Here is a 14,198-nt window from a genome sequence, read left to right as displayed (position 1 = left end):
TGTTCCTGAACAAGAATTTGGTGAAAGCCTTTCGCGAGATCTATGGTAGAAAAATATTGAGCTCTTCCTAACTTATCCAATATACCTTCTATATTTGGGATAGGAAACTTATCATCTACTGTGTTTTCGTTCAATTTGCGATAGTCAATAACTATACGCCACTTTTTCGTTCCACTATTATCGGCTTTTTTTGGGACGAGCCATAGAGGGGCATTATATGGAGAATTGCTTTTACGTATTATTCCTTGATGTAGCATTTCTTCAATTTGCTTATAAATTTCTTGTTCATGTACTTGAGGATATCTATAAATCTTACAATATACAGGTTTATCCACTACTGTTTTTATCTGATGCTCGATAATGTTTGTATTGCTAAGACACTGACCTTCAAGAAATATTAATGTTTTAAATGTACTTAAAATTTTAGTTAAAGCATCGTTTTCCTCTTGATTTAAATCATTGAAAAGAAATTTTTGTATTTTATCATCTATTTCGATTGGTTCGATTTGGTTTACCTCATCAGAGTACGGTGAATTGTTTTGAAATTGGATAATATTATTATTAATTGTAATTGTATTGTGATAAAAATCAATAACAGCATTTAATGGCTTGAGAATATTCTGACCTATTATAGCATCGAACGATTTGTTATTAAATGTTGCCAATTTCCAACTCATTGTTGCATCTTCTTTAAATTCAAGAGGTAAATCAGTTATAATTTCTTGCGTTATTAGCGATTTTGAATTCAGAGATGAAAATGATATTGGATGCCGCAAAAGTTCTTCGAGGATATTGTACTAATTTATTTCTATCTAATATGGAAGTTGTTGAACCAGTATCAATCAAGGCTGTGATTATTTCATTGTTTATAGTTAAGTTAATTAAGGGAAGTGATTTTTCGAGGCAACTATATGAAAATTTGCATGTCAACAACAGTTCATTGGCTCTGACATTGATTCAGAAGTGATACTTTGATCTTCGTTATTATTTTTAAATTGGCTACAGTTAGTTTTATCTACCTGATCGACATGATCGATTTCCATTTTGAAATATGGCTTTGTTGATTTCTACCTTCTGATTTGAATTTAAATTTTGTGTTCCTGATCGAAAGTTCCCTGAATAAGATTTTACATTTTGGAAATTATTGTTGTGATTTGCATTCTGATATTGATTATTATAATTTACTTTGTTAAATCGGTCTCTTTGATTATTTGTATTATGATAGTTTTGATTTTCCGTTTTGTTCGGTTTTTCATTACTTTGAGAAAATTTTGTTTTAACATTTTGGGTTCTAACAAGACCTTCAGTTTCCAATAAATCGAAAGCTTCTCTTAAATTTTTTACATTTCTATTAATTATGACTGAAGCTAAATTTACATCAATATTTTTCAAGAATGTTCTTAACATAGCTTCTTCAACATTTTTGGGACTAAACTCAGAATGCTTTACGTTATCATATTCGTATTTTTCATTAATTTTACACATTATACTTCTTAAAGACTTAAAATACTCTGTAATATTGTTATTGTTACTTAGCATAAACGCTTCTTGGTAAAGTTGATTATAGGATTCCTTTACGCCAAAATTCCGAATAACAGGCATGCTCCGGTTTTCACTTTTCGTTTTCGTTTTGGGACCAAAACCGAGATTTTCGTTTTTAGGTGCTCCGGTTTTCACACGTTTTTGGTCATCGTTTTGCTATCGGAACGTTTCATTTTTTACTGCTAAAACAGCTGACTTGTGTTTTGGTTAAAAGTAAACAACGCGAAAAAATGTCTCTTGTATGTCCAATTTCGTGCGTGGATTGAACTCACATAAGGATTTTTTTATCCTGCATATAAATAATTATGCTTCCCCTGAATGAAATATATTTGCCTTTTGTCTTTTTTGCAAAGAAAGATTTGAAACTTTCTTTAAAAAAATTAGTTGAACGGCAATCAGCTGTTTCCCACAAAAAATGGGGATGCCACCTTTTTAATGCATTTCATTCCGGTTATTCCAACAATTTTTTTTATACACTTTTAGCACATAACTAATTAAATTTAATTAATTTTTAAAAAACATATTTTACCCAACTTCAACAAATTTATCGCCATCCGTTTGATTATACAAGTATTTTTAACTTGCTTTTTCATTCTATCGAAAGTATGGCAGCTTAGGCGATAACTCATGGTGTCGGACCTATCGGTCGCTCACCAAAACGAAAATTGTTGTTGCCGACGGCAAAATTTGATATCCAAATTTGAGGTGGGGTCAAAAATTAATCGTTTTAAAAAGAATTTCAAGCCTAATTGATCTGCTGGCGGTCTTAAAAGAACGACAATAAACCAATGAGTCAACTACTTTTTTTCCTTTTGCAAATAAGATCCGATTTAATATAGAAAAAGGCATTTACTCTTCATTTCGGCAAGTCAAATTTTCTCGTTTTGCAATTCGAAAAAATCTTGTGAAAGTGAAAACGGGAGCACTATTTTTTCGTTTTCGTTTTCAAAACGAAAACGAAAACCGAAAGTGAAAACCGGAGCATGCCTGTAAGAATCTTCTTGATGTCATCCCACGACGGCTCGGAGTTATCGATGGTTCTCACAATATGTAGAGCTCCGCCTTGGATTTTGTTGAGTACGACACGGTGAAACACGTAGGCTCCTGCAGTAGTTGTGGGAGGTAATACCGAAAATATCATCTCCACTTCACGAATGAATGATGATAGAGCTCTTGAATGGTCTCGTCTGTATTCGTGAATGTGGTGGGCATCCTTAAGAATATCCCCAAACGATAAAGTAAAATCGTTTGCCATTGTTCGTAGTCAAAATGAATAGCCGTTGAGTTCTTTAGAACTTATAATATTCTAACAGAATTAGTTCTGTTAGTTCTCGTCGGTTATCGATACCAAAAGTTCTTATGATACGATACCAAACGTTCTTATGATACGATACCAAACGTTCTTATGAACTTGTCATCGAACCACTTATGAACTGAATGAGTTCGCTCTGAGATGCTGGTGTGCAGTGTTGCCAGTTTAGCAATTTTATGGCTAGTTCTAGCCATTTTGAAAGGCCGAATGCTAGAAAAATTAAGAAATTGCTACTAGCTATAAATCTAGCTACTTTAAAATAAACTTCAGCTATTTTCGGCAATTTTCTCGAACCCGTGATTTAGGTCTGTGAAAATTACCAGTTACAGCGAAAATACTCTAAGTGACTTGAGTGAAAATACTTATCGAACAGTGATTTCTACTTTTGACCATCACTGCTTTGTGTGTTTTATCTCTAGTTTGTGGTGTACATTAAGTGACGCAAAAAAAGTGATGCAAAAATGCCTAAAGTGCTTTATACGCAAAAGTTTCGCGATGCTTGGATGCAGGCTAGTGAGTTCAAGGCCTGGATCCGGAAGGATGAGACGGATTTGTCAAAAGCTTACTGTAGCTACTGCAAATGCAGTATTAAAGCGAAAATATTCGATTTAAGGGCTCATGCTGAGACGAAGAAGCACATTTCGGCATCGAGTTGCTTCAGTCAAACCAACAAAATTTCGTTCTCTCGGATGGCTACGAAGCAAACAGAGCAGGAAGCAGCGTTGTGCCTATTTATAGCAGAGCACACTGCTATTGCACAAATAGACCACCTCAGCAGATTGTGTGTGCATAATTTTGGCGCGTGTCCTTCTGCTGCAAAAATAAGGCTTGGCCGAACAAAGTGCACAAGCATTATTAACAACGTTTTGGCGCAGCACTTCGATGAAGACTTAACTGCAGACATTGGTGATTCGAATTATAGCCTGCTCCTGGATGAATCTACAGATGTCAGCGTAACAAAGCTAGTTGGTAAGCATGTTAATATATGTACATATGCTGATTACAAGTATGGGTGACACTCTGGTCTTCTGTATTAAAATTATTGTGTTCTTTTCTGTTTAATTGTTAATTATTGTATATTTATATGTACATAGGTGTTGCCATAAATTACTTCATTGTAAAATGTGGCGCAATTGTATCTATTTTTTTTAAGCCTTATTCCCATCGAATCCGAAGATGCTGTTTCGATAGCCGAAGGTGTTAGACAGGAGCTCGTTCGATTGACGATAAATATTAATAAAATGGTTGGAATTGGCACTGACAATGCAAGCGTTATGACTGGAGTAAAGAGAAGCGTTTATACCGAGCTCAATCGAGCTCCATCGCTTATTTTGATCAAATGTGTCTGTCATTCGGTACAGCTGTCAGTCAATCATGCTTGCGCCAAATGTTTGCCAGATCAGTTGGAATTTTTAATCCATGATACTTACTCTTGGTTTTCTAAAAGCTCTATGCGACAAATCAATTATAAAAAAAATATATCAATGCATAAACGATGACAAGGTACTAGCCTGAATATTTTACTTTAATTTCGAATTGTGTTCGTCCAAATGTTTCGTTCTTTTGTGTCCTGCGATCGTGATTGTCCAAACTAACTTACTTAAATTTTAATATCAATTTATAGCTGCTGTAACCTGTTCTTAATATGTATAAATGTTTGATTTATGTGTGATTCGATTTAAACTGTTTTCTTTATCTGAAATCTTATCCTTAGTTGCCCTTGAAAATCCCTAGAGTCTGCGAGACTAGATGGCTTTCAATTGAGCTGGCGGTGACCAGGATTGTTGATCAGTGGACTGAGCTAAAATTGCATTTTTCCATAGCTTCACTCCAGGAAAACTGTCACAAAGCCAAAATCTTGCACGAACTGTACAGTGACGAAGTAAATTGCCTTTACTTATTGTTTTTGAAGCCGATATAGTGGAAATGCAGCGCTTAAACAAAAACTTTCAAAGCAGAAATTCAAATGCTACAAAACTTTTGAAAGATTTAATAGCAACAATCAAATCGTTGAAGGCCTTAATTATACCACCAAGCTGTGATATCGACATTTTGAAATTTGATTTCAAATGTATGGTTGAAACTAATCTAAGCTTGGGGTATGACTTTGAAAAAAAAATTAAGTCCTTACAACTTCAGGAGCAGATCGAAGTTGAAATTCGAACGAAGTGTGCGTTTCGTTGTGGAGTTGGTCCAACAGCTAAGAGCCAGGTAAGTTAGGTATTTATGATATTGACGTCCGAGATATTAACGATTTTGTTTTAATTTTAGATTGCCGAAGAACTTCGAAACGCTGGAAAAAATAAATGTTTTTTCTGTTGATAGGATTTTGAGAGCTCAAAAAGAGAAAATTGAAGATTTCTTGGAGCAGCTCAATGTGGAAAATATAAGCGATATCCTAACGCAATACGGAAAGATCCATTTATTTTACTGGGAGAACAAGGAGGACACTGTCAAATTTTGGGCAGAAGTGCTGAGCTTTAGGGACTCAGGTGACAACAACCCTTTCAAGTCCTTAGCGCTGTTTGCTATAAGGCTACTCTGTTTGCCTTGGTCAAATGCTGAGGTAGAGCGTGTGTTCAGTCAAATGAACATAGTAAAAAGTAACCTCAGAAACAGGTTACATATAAAAACACTAAATTCAATTTTAAAAATAAGGTATTTCCATTTACTTAAGTTTTTAAAGCAGCATTATTAATATTCCTCTTTATAGATACGGCCTGCGCAGAAATGGAAAATGCTGCCACGATTATGAAGTGCCAACGAAATTTTTAAAAATGATGGCCGAAAATGAGAAATATAACAATGAAGACAGTGAAGATGTAGATTTAATAAAATCATTATTGGACATTTAAATTAAAATTCAATTTTTTGGTTATTTTGGGGAATTTGGTTATTTTTTGGGGTAACAAAATGTTAGCCATTTTTTAAGCCATTTTTACAAACAAATTTGCTATTTTCAGCTAGTTTTTTTCGTAAATCTGACATTATTTTTTGTTCAAGACCTGGCAACACTGCTGGTGTGTGCAATTGGTGATTTATACATACAATCACATATACATACAAATATCAGTACAGTTTCGAAATGCCGGCACGCTGCACAGAAAAAAAAGTTGCTCCAGATACTTTGTTGGTCTTTTTCTTCTCTGTTTCTCTTTTTGTGCACACTTTTGACAGTCTTTTTCTTTTCTTTTCTTCCTTTTTTTTTTCTTTCTTTCTGAACACACTTTTGCGAGTCTTTTTCTTTTCTTCCTTTTTTTTTCTCTACATACTTTTGCGAGTCTTTTTCTTTTCTTCCTTTTTTTTTCTGTACACACTTGCGAGTCTTTTTCTTTTCTCTAGCCGGTATGTTTTAACAAAACGTGTGTTTTCAGGTTATGTGTCTTTTGCACAAGGTACCAATTCACTCAACACTGCACTTAAGTGGGTTAACAGAGTTATGTTAACTTAGTTTTTAAATAAAATTAATGTTTTATTTATTTTTTTATAAATTCACTTTATTTTTTATGACTTCAGTTTATTTGCAGTAGCGTTCTTGCTCGCATCTGCTCTACAAGTGAGTTCAAAAGCTTTTCTATGTTTAGTACGTGATTGAGAGAGCATGTGATCTCTCTCTCTCTCTTGTTAGATGTGAAACGAAGAGAACGAAAGCTCTGAGTACATACATAACTCGCGCACAGTTCAGTCACATCGCAACCTCTCAATACAATGTCTGCGGGGTTCTGCTTAGTTGGAACATGACGTCATTCCACGCTCTCTGACCAATCTTGAATCTCCGCCACTCGATTCGACACGAATGTCGCGAGAGAGGAAGGGTGTGACCGAATCCAATGAAGAGTGATTTCCGAATCTGAATAAAGAACCGTCCGCTCAATTGATGATCGGATCAACCTTCGGATGCGGTGGCAGAGTTTTGCAAGAAGGTGAGCCGTACACAACTCAAGTCTAGGAAGAGCCTTAGTCTTGAGGGGATTGATTTAGAGGTTAGTAATGATATTTTACAACGCCCCATACGCTCTTAATGAGGCGTCGGCGAAGCCATGTATCTCTATCGGTGACGTAGGTTCCGTGAACAAATATCGTGGCACTTTTATGTTTTGCAATTGCGTCAAATTTGACTTCAATTGCTGCCACGATGAATCCAAACTCAATGGTATGGATTCGTCCCACTCCAAATTTTGAAGCCAGAGCTCTTGAAGCAGTATATTTGCTTTTATAATTAAGGAACTAAATAGGCCAAGCGGATCGAATAGCCGCGATGTCACGGAGAGAATGTTCCTCTCGCTCAGCTGGACAAACACAGTATGGCAAAAAATGGCGCTGGCGCATTGCCATATGTTACAGTATTTAATCTGAATAACCTCAACGAGTCTGATGGGTCCTTTCTCTACACTATGAGCTTATAGTTTCGATCTGCCTAGTGCACCATAACTAGGCGGTACATCTTTTTGATGTCGGCCGTTAATGCATATTTATGCAGTCGAAAACGAAGCAGAGTCGAAAACAGCTCTTCTTGAAGTAATACACATTCGTGCGGTATAACAATGTGGAGTACCTGGAAGGATGTGACTGACTTCGGATATGTGGCCCATCTCTACATATTCTTCCATAAATTCCAAGTACATTCGCTTTAACTCGGGATCTCGAGTTAAGCGTTTTTCAAACGAAAAATACCGCCGTTTAGCAACTTCAAATGAGCACCTAAGCTGGTGCGAATCTGATTTAAACGGCAGTCTTACTTCGAAACGACCAGACGGCAATCTTTTTACATTATTCGTGAAATGATCTTCGCAACTTTGTTGTTCAGCGGAAAGGACTTTGGAGGGAGAGCGCACATCTTCAACAGTCGAAAACTTCAGCAAGGTCTTGTCAATCGAGCTCAAACTTTCTTCCTGATAGCTCAGATTGACAATCATCTTCTGGTGAGATTTTCCACCAGGAGTGTACCGCCCCGAGACAATCCACCCAAGGCTTGTCTTTTGGAAGATTGGACACTGCTTGATTTGGCCACCGGACAATAGGTCAAAGAATGTTTCAACGCCGATAAGATCAATTTTCTGCGGTTTGAAGAAATAGGGATACGCTAGCTGAAGATTGTCAGGTATCTTCCAGCCATTGACATTTACAGTGTGATCTGGCTGATATCCGGAGATCGATTTGAGGATCCATAAATCGATCGCGTACTCATTGCAGCCAACTCGCGACTTCACCACAGTGTGTATCTTTTTCTTAACATGAGAATTGGATTCACCAATGCCAAGCAAGCTGATGCATGAGTCTTCTCTACGCAAATGCAGTCGCTGAGCTAGTTCCTCGGTCACAAAATTAATTTGTGACCCAGAATCCAGCAAAGCTCGAGCTAGGACGAAATCGCCTGAATTCGTCTTAATTTTTGTGACTGCTGTGGCCAGGATCACTTTATCCGACACGGTCGCATGCATCGCATGCTAAGTGGATGGATAATAAGGCTCAACAGCGGAGACTCGGGGGCTCTACTATTTGTAGTATGATGTGAACGGCTGCACACACGACACTTTTTTGTGACCCTTCCGAAGACAATTTATGCATAATGCAGTTGTTTTCGCATAGTCAAATCTCTGTTTAACTGCCAAGGCAGCAAACATCGAACAACTCACGATGGAATGCTCTTCGGAATTGCAATATTCGCATATTTGGGTCTTATGATCAATCTTATCTTTTAGACTTATACACGAAAAAGAGCTTTTATTAAGCTGTTTAGCGGAAATGGCTTGACTATCAGACTTTGTCGAATTCTCAGCTGACAAGTGCTGATATCAACGATTAAGCACAGTTTCACACTCACTCCATAATAAAATCTTCGTGTAATCTAGCTGCTCATCCCACTTCTTTTTTGTCATTGCATCAACTTTGTACATGACCAGGTGAATAAGGATTGCATTTGCAATCTTCTTATCATCACCTATCGACAACCTATCGCAGAGACAGTGTCAATCAAGGTTCTCAACGCTGAAGCGGAGCGCTGCGAAATCTTTGGAAAATGTAATATCTGTCCCACGTTGTTGGGCCAAATTCCAAATTCTGGTAATATCAGCCCCTTGTTGGGTGCCAGAATTACTTGCAGCATGCAGCGCCGCCACACCGCCGTTTTTCCTATTTACGTGTGCGGCTCCTCGATCATCATCACCAGCCGAGCGGAACCCTTTGAACCCTTAGCTCTTATGCATGAAACGATCCTCATGCGAATACAACAAAAGGCATACATGCCTAAAACAAAACCAAGCAAACTATGGCCAAATTAACAAACTAATTTGAAAACTGAAAAGAAAACTCACAAGAATAGCAGTGTACCTAAATGGAGAGGACGGAGGTGTTGATGGTTCTCCTTGTTCGCTACCCACCCAGCCATAGTCTTCTAATGTATTTTTAAGGGAAGACCCCAAACGCAGCTTATTATTTACCCCTTCTTATGCTCCCATGTCATCAGAAAAGAAAACTTTGTATTCCATCATCATTATAAAGTTTAATTAATCAAGCAGAAATAAACGGAATTTCAGTATATGCATAATAATGAATAGTTATTTTAACAGAATGTATCTATATTTTGCAAAATAAACTAGATTATAACTTAGTATTATGAGAATATGTGTACAAGTATATAGTATAAGTATGAGTGGCCGTAAATATGTATAAGAAAATCGTTCAAGTATTTAGAATTTTTAATGTGTTTGGGCTACTGCATTTTTCAATGGTGTCTACAATTTTAAATTATACATTTTATAATATTTTATTTTAGTTGTAATTATTTATTAATTTCTGTTTCATATTTCATGTTTCATATTTATGCTCTCAGCAACGAGGTTTGAGAACAACTAGGTTATAGCAACAAGGTTTGAGAACAACTAAATGGTAGAGCAGTAGGTTTGCGAACAACTAGATGTTAGATCGAGTACGTTTGAGAGCAAGTAGGTTTGAGAACAACTTTATTGGTACAGTTTTGTATTATTTTATTTCACTAAGCAGTTTAATATCATTGTGTGGTTTTTTATTGTTAATTTTCACTGAATGTATTATACATATATTGTATTCGTTTTGTTTTCATTTAAATACTATTGCAAAATACACTCAACAAAACATTTATTCTTATTTTCTTTCTCCGCGCCTGAAAAAAGAAATCGCAATAGCGATACATGGCAATAAAATATACGAATATCAATGAAAAGGCAATCAGTTAACTCATTTCTACTTTTTCTTTGTTTTTGTCTTTATTAATCTCTGGACTAGGCAGATGAGTTAACTGATGCACTTGTCATCGCAAATCAAGGCAAATACATAAAAAGGATAGGTTAATAAATGAAAAGAAAAGTGCGCAAGCCGCCGGCAATCACAGCGCGGCTACACTGGCCAACACAAAAATGTTACCGATGTGGTAGCTAACGTCTTGCGACTTTCTTTATTCACTCACTCGACGATGTGGTGTTGTTGTTTTTGGTTAAATTTTAATTATTTTTATTCTTTCACCAATTTATGATTTGTCTGCACTTGATACGACAATTTGGTTTTTACGTTATTAGGCACAGAAAAAAAAAACAACAAAAAATGTTCTGTCGAGTGTATTGTCTGTTAATTTTTTTCACTTATTATTTTTACACACACACACACAATGTCTATCTCGCTGCTTCAGTTTTTTTTCCTTTTCTGCTCTTTTGCTCACTTTGTTTACAAATACTTTTTTATGCTTTCGATTACTATTTTTTTTTTTTACTTTGTTAATATGGTGTTGGGCTTTCAGTATTTTATTTATTTTAAACTGATATTCAGCCGCAATTGTTGGCTCATTTTCTTAGCGATTGGCACTCGCTTGCACTTCTATTTTTTTATAACTTGTTATTTAATTATTTATTTTATTGAATTTGTTTCCTCCCCCGTGTTGTTGTATGCTCCCTGCTGCTGCTGTCTGTCGCCTCCTGAGCCAGTTGGCTGGTAGCAAAGATTATTCTTTTTTTTTGTGTTATATATGTGGACACCTGATTTTAAACAATTTTTTTTATGAAATTTTCGCAACTAATTATTTTTTTCTCTATTTTTATAATAATTACCTTGCCTGGACGGCACTTTGAAGTATGAGGTCAATGCCAGCTTTTTGTGGCAAAAGCGGCGGGGATGGATAAGATTATCCACGATTAAGAAATTTTTTATCTTCTTGGCCACGAGGCCTTAATACTTTTGGGACTTCTGGGTGGATATAATTTTTCCTTCACAGAATATTCAAAGGCGTCTGCTCCCTTTGCGATCTTGATAGAAAAAAGATCTAACCTTGATAGTGCAGATCTTAACCAGCCCAGTGAGAACGAAATTCACCACATGGTGAATTTGCATCTGTCACTTACAACGCTGTAACTCTCCACTGTCACCCACATCTCTAACTTACGACTATGCGCGCCTAAATATTTAAATTCTAATTCTAACGTCTTATTAATTTTTGGAGTTATTTTAAGTTTTAAAATTTTATTGTTGTTTTCTTTTTTTGTTTACTGTATGGGTCCATTACAAAAATTGAAAAGAGCTGTGATATTTTCATTAAATATCAGACAAAAAAAACTTTTTGCCGCGCTCATCTTTACAGGAAGTTAAGTCAAATCAAAGTGACCAATTAGGAAATATTAAAAATATATAAAAAACAAATCGCGATATTCGATATATCAGGGGAAAAAAATAACATGATATAAGTATTTATTTTTATAAAAAAAAATCGATAGAGTATATGACAATGAATACTCTTCGCAACTCTAGCTTTAAATTTATGCTTGTTATTCGATTTTTTTTGATTTGTGGGGGCGAAAGTGGGCGTGGCAAAATTTTGAAACAAACTTGATCTGCATTATAGCTCTATCTCTTATAGTCTCTGAGATCCAGTGTTTCATACGAACGGACGGACAGACACACAGACGGACAGATGGACATGGGTATATCGTCTCGGCTGTTGACGCTGATCAAGAATATATATACTTTATAGGGTCGGAAATGCCTCGTTCTACCTGTTACATACATTGCCGGCACAAAGTTATAATACCCTTCTACCCTATGGGTAGCGGGTATAAAAATGTTGTCAGGGGAAAAAAAAATTAATTTAAATATTACTTTTCATTTAATGCAGTCACATACTAGCGAGTATATATGTGTCTTACTGAAGAAGGTGTGTAACGAATTTGATATCGAGTGCTCGAAGTGGCGGACTTTAACTACAGATAACGCAAACAACATGAAGGCGGCCTCAAATTTATTTTTGGGAAGTGGCAAACACATTTCATGTTTCGCTCATACCATTCATTTCGTAGTCGACGACGTAGTAAAAAACATATCATATTTTTCAAACGTTTTGGATAAAGTGAAGAAAATTGTTACTCATTTCAAGCACAGTTCAGCTGCGATGTTGCGGAAACTACAGGCCGACGAAGGCACAGCTGATGGTCGCATTAAAACTCTCGTGCAAAGTGTGGACACAAGGCGGAACTCCTGCCTGGACATGCTTATTTCGTTCTTAAGTATTTCGAATAAAGTAGCGATAGTCCTAATTAATAGATCAACAACTGTAAAAGGATTGCCGGAGATGCTAACGGCTTCAGAATTGCGAATTTGTCAAGATTTCCGTGATCTACTTACCCCATTTAAAGATGCGACAGAAAAAATAAGTGGCGAAAGTTACGTAACCGTGAGCATGGTAATCCCACTTACATATGTATATCACTGTTGATGGACAAAATTCGCAAAATACAACTAGAGTCGGCCGAAGGAATTTTAACTAAGGAAGGAAGCAGCTAAACGATTTAAATTTTTGCAGAACAACAAAATTCTTGTCAAATCGTCTTTGTTGGATCCGAGATTTAAGAAAGTTTATCTTTCTCCTCTCACAGCCCTTGAAGCTGTCAAGGACATTACTTTTGAAACGTCTGAAAACAAAAATATTGAAGAAGTACGTAAAATTAAGTTTTAACCCACATTAACACTGTTATGGAATACTTCTTAGTTACTCTTTAATGTTTTATAAAATAATACGAAACCTAAAATAGTTTACTTAAACAATATATTTTTATTTTTATTAAAAAATTTTGTTACTAAATTAGAATACCATTTATTTACAGGACTTAGTGCGCCCTGCAAATGATAACGTACCAGAAGAAGCCTGTTCTAAAAATGAAGGATTTCTGGAGGCGCATATCAGGTCCATTGCTACGCTTGAACCTTTGGGAAGTAACGGAAAACCAGGAGATCAAATTGTTTTTGAGTCTTCTGTTAATATGTTAGGTGAAAAGTTTGTTTTTTTTTGTCTGCCACCGGTTCTTGATACCAGTAACAATTTCGTTGCCGCAATCTGTACTTGAAACAAATTGAGCTCGGAGAAGTGAATACCACGAGTTTTCGTTAAGTACTGATTTTATTGTGGAATATGCAGGGTTTATATATTCAATATCTTAATAACTAATGTTTGTTTAGGTCTAATTATTATCTGTTTATAGTTTACAATGGGTAGCCTTATAATCAATAGTTATCTCATAGTTTATTAGTCTGGACAGTTGTAAAGTAGGATAACCTTATCTTATATCGTTTAAATTTATGACGCATGCAGGTCAAATCATGCGTGCTGGTCGTAAATACGCAGCGGTGCCTGTTTGTATAGGACTATCTGTTACCTATCTGCAGCGCACGATTTTCTGCTTGTCTCGAAATCGTACATCCTCCCGGCCGTTGAACGCAGTTTTAACAATCCTCGATGTTAATGGTGAACGGCGGATTCGAAGTCGTATCGGTTTTCCTCATTGCCACCGCTGGTACCTGGACTTGCTGTGGTCTCTTGTCTCTTTTGTACCATTTTTTTACCCAGTGAATGGTCAATATTATTATGATGAATGTTAGGCTGATGTACATTGCGATGTGGTGATGCTTGATCGTCTCAAGTCTAAGTGGTAGTCGGAGTCTTCGGTTTGGTACAAGATCCCGTTGAAGATCCAGTAGTTCCGTATAGCCAAATTTATTTGTTTTCCTGGATGTCATATTAATCGTTGTATTGTTACCATCGATTTCTCCAAAACGGGCGTATGAGGTGAACGTCGATGTTTCTATACCAGTTTGACTGATTACTGTTATTGCTTTTGCTGTCAGTAGCCCTGTGTTGCGTAACCAGATATCTGATGTTCCATCGGTGCAAACCGCTAAGAGTTTTATTGGCGTCCTTGTCGCAAATATCCATTGATTCTTTTTATGCATCTCTTGCCAAATGAACGTTTTATTTGTGTTTTCCAGATGGCATGAAGTGTCTGTTTTACTATGGAATAGTTGCATTTCGCAGCTCATTTCTGTAGAGAAC

General features: G+C 36.3%; 1 protein-coding gene across 2 annotated transcripts; it reads left to right on the top strand.

Moving 5' to 3' along the window:
* The first annotated feature begins 3,286 nt into the window (after positions 1-3,286).
* On the top strand, positions 3,287-5,732 carry LOC132797917 (uncharacterized). 2 transcript variants are annotated; one of them, XM_060809669.1, is made up of 4 exons: positions 3,287-3,823; positions 4,569-5,065; positions 5,126-5,512; positions 5,568-5,732. In XM_060809669.1, the coding sequence occupies exons 2-4, from the start codon at positions 4,956-4,958 to the stop codon at positions 5,707-5,709; spliced, it is 639 nt and encodes a 212-aa protein (XP_060665652.1). In that variant the 5' UTR covers positions 3,287-3,823; positions 4,569-4,955; the 3' UTR covers positions 5,710-5,732. The 2 variants fall into 2 exon arrangements, with proteins under 2 accessions (XP_060665652.1, XP_060665653.1); XM_060809670.1 differs by lacking the exons at positions 4,569-5,065; positions 5,126-5,512; positions 5,568-5,732 and adding an exon at positions 3,949-4,436.
* The last annotated feature ends 8,466 nt before the right edge of the window (positions 5,733-14,198 follow it).

Source organism: Drosophila nasuta, unplaced genomic scaffold (genome assembly GCF_023558535.2).
Source record: "Drosophila nasuta strain 15112-1781.00 unplaced genomic scaffold, ASM2355853v1 ctg32_pilon, whole genome shotgun sequence".
Taxonomy (NCBI): Eukaryota; Metazoa; Arthropoda; class Insecta; order Diptera; family Drosophilidae; genus Drosophila; species Drosophila nasuta.
The sequence above is the reverse complement of the archived record's forward strand: the minus strand, read 5'-3'. Positions and strand labels throughout refer to the sequence as shown.

Excerpts from the sequence above, each read along its gene's own strand:
- LOC132797917 (XM_060809669.1), top strand. The coding sequence starts at position 4,956 with ATGACTTTGAAAAAAAAATTAAGTCCTTACAACTTCAGGAGCAGATCG. Across the intron at positions 5,066-5,125 it reads GTCCAACAGCTAAGAGCCAG|ATTGCCGAAGAACTTCGAAA; the intron begins GTAAGTTAGGTA and ends TTTTAATTTTAG. Across the intron at positions 5,513-5,567 it reads AATTCAATTTTAAAAATAAG|ATACGGCCTGCGCAGAAATG; the intron begins GTATTTCCATTT and ends TCCTCTTTATAG.